The sequence below is a fragment of the Terrapene carolina genome, unplaced genomic scaffold (genome assembly GCF_002925995.2).
Source record: "Terrapene carolina triunguis isolate 2854851 unplaced genomic scaffold, T_m_triunguis-2.0 Scaffold111, whole genome shotgun sequence".
Taxonomy (NCBI): Eukaryota; Metazoa; Chordata; order Testudines; family Emydidae; genus Terrapene; species Terrapene triunguis.
Window position 1 is genome coordinate 19,460,896 of NW_020664462.1, and position 9,915 is coordinate 19,470,810.

At 41.5% G+C, this 9,915-nt stretch overlaps 1 protein-coding gene across 5 annotated transcripts in view; it reads right to left on the reverse strand.

The window, feature by feature from the left end:
* Positions 1 to 9,915, reverse strand: part of DIP2C (disco interacting protein 2 homolog C) — a 491,632-nt gene that overhangs the window by 130,956 nt on the left and 350,761 nt on the right. For all 5 annotated transcript variants that reach the window (XM_026652183.2, XM_026652182.2, XM_026652181.2 and 2 more), the window contains 3 exons: positions 7,148 to 7,279; positions 5,531 to 5,650; positions 4,258 to 4,455 (listed from right to left, as the gene is read on the reverse strand). In XM_026652183.2, coding sequence (XP_026507968.1) covers positions 4,258 to 4,455; positions 5,531 to 5,650; positions 7,148 to 7,279 — 450 coding nt within the window. The remainder of the gene's footprint in view (positions 1 to 4,257; positions 4,456 to 5,530; positions 5,651 to 7,147; positions 7,280 to 9,915) is intronic.

Here is a 9,915-nt window from a genome sequence, read left to right on the forward strand (position 1 = left end):
TGGTATAGGTGAATTCTTATCTACAGAGGTCCTCACTTAAGCCCTTTTTAATTGCATGATGATACAGTAGTTATCTTTGCCACTGTAACAGCAGTTGCCTCTCAAACTTATACTTCTGAGGGAATTCTGCGCCCCAAAAAATTTCTGCACACAATATTTTAAAATTTTGCAAAATTCTGCAAATTTTATTTGTCAATATATAAATGAGGAGGCTCCAGCATAGCAGTGGGGAGCACTAGCTACTAGTTGCACAAAGGTGGGGGATCACCCTGCATTCTCTCCCCCCCCCCCGGCCTTGCCCCCGAGACACGGGCTTGGCAGTGAGGCTATACACAACCCTGACACAGCACAAGGACCGGCCCTGCCCCAGAAATCCCGGGGGGTCCTTAATGTGTGTGGGGGCTTAATGTTGGGGAATCCAGGTGTGAAAAGAGAGGGTTCTGTGTGGAGCAATCTGGGTGTGGGCAGCTCAGAGGGAGGTCTGGGTGCAGGGGGATCTGGATGCACAGGGGCTCGTTGGGGGATTCTGGGTGTAGGGGAAATTAAATTCTCCAAGGAGGGCGGTCCAGGTGAAGTTGGTTGAGGTTTAGCGTGGGGGAGGGGAGATCTTGGTGTGCGGAGCTCAGCAGGGGGGTCCAGGTGCTGGGGGAGTGGGGCTTGGTGAGGTGGGGGTCCAGGTGCGGGGGGGCTCATCTGGGTGGTCCAGGTGCAGGGGGGAGGACGGATTGTTGGGGTGGAGGTATGAGTGCAGGGGGCTCAGTGGGGAACAGTCTGGGTGCAGGGGTGGGGATCCAGGTTCTGGGGGGGGTGTGTGCAGGTGTGGAGGATGGGACTTGGCAAGGGGTCTGGGGCTGCAGATTCGGGGGATGAGACTCTTCTGGGGGCAGGAGGTCTGGATGCGTGGGGGTTGGGTGGATGGGGGAGCAGGAAGCTGGTGGGGAGGAGGAGTGCGGAGCTTTCTGCAAGCGGGGGAGGTTTCTGGGAGTGGGTCTGACTCAGCCCTGGCCCTAGCTGCTCCTTGCAGGGGAAGAGGAAGTCCCACCCCTCTCCCACCCCCAGTCCAGCTGGGTAGGAGCTGCTGGCTGGAGCATCCTCAGTCCCGCCTTCCCCCTTCTCCTCTCCCCCCCAGTGATTTACCTCTCCACTGGCTGCTCCGGGTGCCTGAAACATCACACAATGGTGCAGAATTCCTCCAGGAGTAATACTTTGAATTGGAAATACTGAGGTGATGTTAAATACTGTGATTTTTTTAAAAGTGGTAGGCGATTACTGCCACTGAATAGGAAGCTGGGACCTTCATTGCCAGAAAGGTGTTGACAATTAGGAGGAAACGACAAATCCTCCCTGCCCCTCACCCCAACATTTAAAGGGCTGAAAGGATTAATCATTGAGGAAAGATTAAACTAGATGTATAGCTTGGCCTAATGACAACAAAGACAAGGAGGGAGAAGTGTGGCAGTGAAAGAATTAAAGTCTACCAGCATTTGAAGAGTGACTACCAACAAGCTAACTCACTGATTTAGGGTGTTCCAAGGGAGTATAACTGAATACTGGGAACAGCCAGGTGAAAATAAAATTCAGACTGAATATCAGTTAAGAGTTAAGGAGAAAATGAGATTGTGGAATAGCTTCCCAAGGGAAACAGTGGAAACTCCAACTACACAGGATCAGATGCTCAAGTGCACCCAGCGGGATTCACTCTACAGAGCAGGTGAGGTTTTAAAGCTTTAGTACCGTACTGCTTCCCTACAAGGAGAAAGATGATGATACAATGAGGATTCCTCTCTCTCTCTCTCCTCCCTCTCCCCTCCATTTTATGGGCTCAATCCTGACAAGGGATTAATGCACTGTTTCACAAAAGTGGGAAGGCAAGGGCAGAGGACGCCGAAGCAGGAACATTTGGTCCTTTGGAGAACTTTCCACAGTTTTGACTGATTGGCTGTTGGCACTATGCCTCCCCTTTCCTCTCCTTATCAGTGTCTTTACCTCAGCATCACTCTACTTACCTCCTCCTCCCCTTCCCTGCCCCCTCACGTTCCTTCCCCATCAATGACCCCTCTCCTTCCCCTTCAGCTTCTCCCCTCTTTAGTAAAGCCACTAACAAAGATAAAGAAAAAATCGTGGAACCCACATGCCATTTGCTGCCATCACATTGTTTACTCCACGTGCATCTTGTCCCTCTTCCCCTACACTGTACCTGTCTTTGCTATTTCAATCATAAACTTTCAGAGCAAGGACTATCATTTTGTACAGCACCTAGCACAATGGGGTCCTGGTCCATAACTAGGGCTCGTAGGTGCTACAATAAGACAAATTAATAAATAATAATAATAGCCACAATGTCACCAATAGAATGGCAGCTGGCTGTAGTTTTAACTGTATTTCAAATACAAGTGTCATTTAACTGAAGAAAAAACTGATAAGATTCATAATAGAGATTAACATTTCCCACTGAAGTGAGAATGTCAGCTTGACATCTAGTTAACGAAGAAGAGTTCAGAGTACTTTCTGGTCCTATACCTGCCAGTGAGTCCCTTATGAAGTTTTGTGGTTGAATAATTAGGTTTTACATATTTTTTAAAAAGTTTCTCTCTCCTGACCAGGGGAAACTGTTATGTAAAGGAAACAGTGAAAATGATCTTCAAAAACATTGTCAAATGCACAGACTGGAGGGAAAAATGTATTTACCGTCAGTCTTTCAGTTTCAGATATCTTAGGGGTTGAACAATACCAGGGGAAAAAATTTTCTGGACTGATTTAAGTTTACGGTTTCAAGCAAAGATAGCCACAACTCTTTCTGCTAAAAGGATGCCCCTTTTGAATATCTCAGACCCCATACTTACAGACTGGTGCGTACTCAACTCTAACTATGGTAGGTTTAGAAATCTATGATTATTTCCTGGAAGTTAAAAGCAAAATAAGCCTAATAATTTTGTAGATGGCGTCACATCTACTATTGAAGAGTGCAGGAGAGTAGAGCTTTGTAAGGGTTAAGTCAAGTCTCTTCTTAGAAATTCTTACAGTTCCCTTAAATATGTATCACTATAGAACCCCAGGATTAGGTGTTAAATAAGTTAAACTGCTTCCCTACCTATTTAGCACACTACTGTACTATCAAATTCTCTCTTTAGTATTAGAAACATGCTTACTTCACCCCTATGGATAGGCTCCCCTATCCTGCAATAGCTGAATACTCAATACGGACTAATTCCCCTTCTTCCTCAGTTTATTTGGGGCATTCGGTACATAATACCACTATTGCTATTTTGTTACCACCTATTTTCAGATATTTAAACTCATACTTTTTTTTTCTCATTGGCAAACAAACCTCCTCAAGGAAGATCAGGACCACTGATCAATGGTGAATCACAGGTTTGCTTCCTAAATTCAATTAATCCGGGGAAAGGTTTGAGGCATGATAATCTGAACTTTGATTCTTGAAGTACTTGTGTTTTACCAGCCCTCCTCTCCACTCTTGCAGACATAATGTTTTCAGTCTAGGAGCAGATTTGCTTTGCAGTAAGTCAACGTCGTTCATTAATCAGATGGAAGGATCGACTTTGACCAACATGGCACTCTTCAAATACAATGTGTGAAAAGTATTGTTTCAATGGCATTCCAAGCCCCCGCTAGACTGGGGAGCTAAAGACCAGGAAAGGTAAACCCTGGTTTACTCCAGGCAAATGAAGAATGCCAACAATCAACTTTGTTTTAGTAATGTTTGAAGAGAACAACCCCTTGGAGCACCCCATGAACATCCCATATTTAGATGGGAGTCATTTAAGAGAGACACCCTTATGTGAATCTATCTTTTCTGGCACTTATCTGTTGCAACAGATGGCATAATTAGCACAGTTCATAGTGCAGTAGATTCTGGGAATCTACTTTAACCTACTTGGGTGGGTGTTTGATGTCAAAGCCAGTGCAACACCAGAGGACTATGGAATTACTCTGGATTTACACCTTGAACAAAGTCTAGCTTAATACGCATGCCCATTTAGAAAGTTATTTTATTTTATAATACCAGAGACATTGCTGGCATAAACTCTGTCTCCCTCCTTCCCCCTATTAGTGTATTAGATGGTATATTTTTGCAACAAATTCATACTCCCATTTCTTAACCAAGCAAAATTTATTAAATAAGTAAGAGCACTACCAGTAGAAATGTTTTTCCATAGTCAAATATGCAGCATAACTATTGTAAGAATCTTTTTTCTCTTAAAAATGTAGCAAAGAAGCTTAAAAAAAAGTGCTTACCATAAGTGAGAATGTACAATGGTTTTCCATTAGTGTCCATAGTGGTTAGGCAAGGAGCTTTTGGTGAAATGGTCCCCCATCGCTGCAATGCTGCTTCCAGTGAAGGTGGCCAATTTGTAACCACACCCAGTTGTTCCCCACGCATAGCCAACATCTGAGCTCCCTCTGGCTTTGGTTGGTTTGGATCCGGCTGTTGAACTTATTATAAAACAACAAAACAAAACCAACAGTTACTATATAAATTCTATGCCTTGTTTATGCCCATGTAACCGAGAGAATAAGTTACCTTTGTAAAATAGCCTGAAAATAAAATGTTAGTACGTGTGGAGAATACTGTGTCCAGTTTCATAAGCCCCCAGTACTGCGCCTATATGAATAAGATGTGGAGAAGTATAGTGAGTTAACTCTTAACTTTCCTACAATTGAGATGAAGCAATTAATAAATGGATCTATGGAAAGCATCATCCAAAATCCTTATGTAATTTCTTTTTCTGATATTTGTAAGCATAAGCAGCATGCATAAGTAAGTTTGCTCTTCAAAGAAAGACAAATCCTAGAGCTATTCAAAAGTCACATCAAGGTAACTTTTTCCTTTAAGAAGAGATGGAAAATTTTCATTTTTCCTTGATTAAAAAAAAAGTAGTAGCAAGGTGGAACTATTGGTAAATTGGTAAATAGTACACTGATTTAAGTTATATTGTATCATACTGCTTTGCTATATGCTTTTATTAAAATAATTTGACTTGCCACAGTGTGGCAAGACATCATGGTCAGCAAGCTTGTTTTTTAAAAAACAATTGTGTCGTTATTATTCACTTTATTATTGTCTCTATTGCATTTCCAGCTATCATTTTCAATGATTTTATTAACAGACATGCAAGACGTACATCCAACATTCACTCTTCCTCCTCCTTCTTCACAGACTGGGTCTTTCAGACTGACCCAGATGCGTGAAAGGAAAAGACGTAGCACACAGTAAATACTCTTAGAACTGAGTTTTTTCCTCCACTCTTTTTCATACACAAAGTGATTTTATTCTAAGCAGAGGTTCACTATAATCAGTACTACAAGTTGGGCAAACAAGGTGGAACTTTCATTTTACTCAGTGCATCCAAGTTCACTATAAGCAGGTCCCACAGCATTACTGCTCTCTCAGTGGCAGTCAACCAGCCTAGGACGTGCCTACTAGAAAGTAGCAGTCCAAGACAAACAAGAAAACATTTTATCAAGTGTTAATTAGATTCCAAAACCTTTTGAAAAACAGTCATTTTACCTTCTAACAATTCCTCAAAGTCATCTACAAAGAACTCTCGTAATGGTGGTCGTTTGGGTCGTTTTAGGGTATTGACCAGCTGTTGAATCTTTGCTGACACTCTGCTGCTCACTGGTACTCCTGCAGAATAGGGATCAATGGAGATATCAGTAGACCGCTAAGCTGCGCGCCACCAGATGTCAGTTGGGGAGTAAGAAAAAGGCTAGAACTGCAATGCCACCACAGTGACAGTTTCATGCTGTACTGTGACTCAGCAGAATGTATTCAATATTAAGACATTTAGATCATGGTTTCAAAATGAACAGTGAAGTTTGGTTTAAAAAACAAACACAGCAACCCAAAACAAACAACACAGCAGTTTCAGAAAGTGAATTAGAGTTAGGGGGGAAACAGCACGCGGGCTTTGGGGGAGAGGAGCACAGTGAAGAAACATTCCCTGGCAATAATCTTTTTCCAAAAGGCTTAAAGCAGTCTTTGAGGTGACTTTGTTGATGGCTAGTGACGAGACAGAAATCTAAGCACAGGCTTCTCTCTCAGCCACTGGGGTCACTGCATGACTAGAGAGCTTTCGTCACACTGCAACTGAGACTACAGATTCAGTCAGCAAGGGAAGCTGGTCACAGGTTTTTATCTTGTCATTCATTTTGGGCTGCCTCTTACACAGTAGCAGACTTCTGTCCTGGGCCCAATCCTTCCCCACCCTGTAGCTGTTCACATTGTCATGTTACTTCATTGCAACTGACAGTGTAATCCTGGAATAGCCCTACAGTGAATTCCATTGGCCATTAGATAAGGATGTTTTAATAGCAATCTCCAGAAGTTACCATATATGTTTATACAGTACCTAGCCAAACAGGATTCTGATTGGGGCCTTTGGGTACCTACTATATATTCCTATAAAGTACTTTCCTCCTTACTTATGCTTGATAGAGCACTTCACCTCTGTAATGTACATGATATCTGCTCCTGAGTTCAAGCCTCTAACAGCATTGCAGAAGTATCACCTTCCTGTCTTTTCTCCCAAACTAGCAACATTTTTACCACATTAGAGCAGTGGTTGTTTCTATAGTTGAAGACAAGTATACGTAAGATACTCTTGGTCTTAAAAGTCCCATCTTGGTTGCAATTTTGTTTAATCTGTTTTAGAAAAGAGGAGCAATAAATATGGAAGGTTTTACAAATAACTGTTTTTCAAAAAAAAAATATTCAGAAAACAAAAACTTTGCCCAAAAGTCACCTTAAGATGTAGCCCTATTGGTACATCATATACTCTGTCATTTGAAAACAGAAGAGCTTCATACAATACCTAGTTTAGTTTTAGTTACACATCATTATTAAGTGAGATATAGAGAGATTCGCTGTTTTATTTTATTGAACTTTAGCAAATACCAGTTTTTTCTATTGGGAATCTGCTCCACTAATTAAGAAGCATTTATTCATGCTGAGTATTGGCTTCACATATGCCAGTTTATTTTAGGACTCAAAGATGCTGTAACTTTGCTTGTACGTGCTCTTCAGTGAAATGTGGCCAAAAGAAACAAGAAGCAGATGTGTACAGTAAACCACAAAAAAGGGGTAAGTTACAATGTTAAAGAAAACAATTGCTTTGTGACATACCATCACCAGTTTCCATAAGTTCAGCATTGCCATATTTTGGTGCCACCCTTGCTGTTGATCCTTGTGGTCTTTCTACTTGTATTGAGTGTTCTGAGGTGTAAGTAGTAACATCTGGAGGGGCAGAATGATTTTCTGTGAAAAATAAGTTAGAAGGTTTAACCATGTTCCTCTAGATTTGAAATGAGGGAAAGAAGGGAGTGGGGGAGAAAAAGAAAGATTCCACTAATGTTCTTCTTACACTAGACCTGAAAAGCTGTTAAAATTAATCTATTCACAAGTTGTAAAGCACAATTATATCCAACATGGTTTTAATATTTGAAATTTTCACAGACAAAAAAGGAGTTAGGTATCTAAAGGCATCAGAGCCACATAATACAGATTATAATCATAAAGGTTTTTTTTACTCCTCTCCTTTCCCCCCACCTTTAATTTTAAATTAGTTTAATTTCCTGTGGCCAAATCTAGTTAGAAATAGACCCAGACACATACACTTCTGATAGATTAAGGTACCAAGATTTCAAAACAGAAAAAAGCTACAACATGTTAAGTTCCAGCACTTGCAATTGCCAATGCAAATCAACTATAAATGCACTGCTTAAAATTCAAGTTTTAGTTCAAAGAGAAAAATTTACTGTTGTATCAAGATTTTTGAAGTCATGGTACTGTTGGAAAGTGGATCTAGAGGAGGGAAATAAATGTAATGTTCATGTTTCTTTACAGTCTGCATGGACACTTTTCTTGCTTACTACTTGACTATTTTTAAACAGAGCTATTTCAGTTCTCCATATAACACAGACTTGTCTTCCAAAAAGGCAAACATGATTTGGTGATCTGTTTTATGATGTCACTAAACTATTCCATACCACTAATCTTCCTCTTTCTCAGCTTGGTTACTCAGCATCTATCCACAGTTTAAAACATCTGAAAATATAGTCTGATTCTGGATAACCTACAGATTTGTATCATATTCACAGATTTTATATCATGGATTTTTCCAGGTTTTTAGCAGTGTTAAGTTTCCTGGGAACAAATACAATTCATGTTTAACAAGTTTTCGGTTTAATGACAATCACCCAGAACCTTCCAGACAAATAAGTCAGGGCCTTGTACTGCTGCCACTGAAGGCAAGAGGAATACATTCCATTCAATGAAGATAGGATCAGGCCCATTAAAGAGACAAGTAAATCAGATGATCCTCAGACTCCAATATTATTGAAGATTTATGTTTATACTAAATTTTTCTCACACGCTTTCAGCTTGCTTATTATATGAAAATGATTTCCCTTTGGAGCTTTGTGCAATGGACAGATTTGCTTTTTCTCTATTTCTGCTGTTTGGCTCCTAAACACTATCAGTAAATACCATTTTTGATAATCTATGCTAAAAGTGTATCCATTATTTGTGTACCACATTATGGTTTTTTTAAACATGAATGAGTATAAAATAAGATATTCTCTGAAGGATCCTTAAATTCATCTTGTTTGATAACTATCCTATATTTAGTTGGTCTATACATACTTTTTAAGCACACTATGGAGACATTTAATACTTCTTCAGAATTTTCTTAACAGTTTGTAAAAATAAAGATATTTGGTAGACGCAAACTTTGCACAGATCTAGTATTCATGAAGTTCCCTTAAATATTTTCAGTAAGGAAGTAGCTTTAACAGGAGGCAATGTATTTCATTTATTCATTTCCTTCTATGACAAGTTATCCTTGGTTAAGCCCGGGTAGCCTCTTACCATACTTCCTATCTTTCCTATGCATTGGTATAGTTTGCTCTTGTGCCCTTAATAATGTCTTTTTTAAAAACTGCCAACTCTCCTGAACTCTTTTCTCCCTTAGACTTGCTTCCCACGGGACCTTACCTACCAATGCTCTGAGTTTACTTAAGTCTGCCTTCTTGAAGTCCATTGTCTGTATTCTGCTGCTTTCCCTCCCTCCATTGAATCATGAACTCCTATCATTTCATGATCACTTTCACCTAAGCTATTTTCCACCTTCAGATTCTCAGTTAGTTCCTCCCTGTTTGTCAGAATCAAATCCAGAATAGCCACTCCCCTGTCACTTTCTCCACTGTAGGTAACAAAAAATTGTCTCCAATACATTGCAAGAATTTGTTGGATAATCTGTGCCCTGCTGTGTTATTTCCCCAGCAGATATCTGGGTGGTTGAAGCCCCCCATCACCACCGAGTCCTGTGTTTTGGATTATATTGTTAGTTGTTTTAAAAAAAAAAAAGTCTCATCCACCTCTTCTTCCTGGTTAGGTGATCTACAGTAGACCCCCTACCATGACATCACCCTTGTTTTTCACTTTTATCTTACCCAGAGACTCTCAACAGGTCTGCCTCCCACTTCTATCTCTACCTCAGTGCAAGTGTATACAGTAGAACCTCCGAGTTATGAACTGGCCAGTCAACCACACACCTCATTTGCAACCAGAAGTATCCCATCAGGCAGCAGCAGACAGGGACGGCTCTATGTTTTTTGCTGCCCCAAGCACGGCAGTCAGGCGGCCATCAGAGGCACGCCTGTGGGCGGTCCGCTGGTCATGCGGATTCGGCAGCGTTTCTGTGGGTGATCTGCCGGTCCCGTGCCTTCGCCGTATCCGCCACCGAATCGCCGCCGAAGCTGCGGGACCGACGGACCTCCCGCAGGCATGCCGCCGAAGACTGCCTGTCTACCACCCTCACGGCGATCGGCAGGCTGCCTCCCGCGGCTTGCCGCCCCAGGCATGCGCTTGCTGCGCTGGTGCCTGGAGCCGCC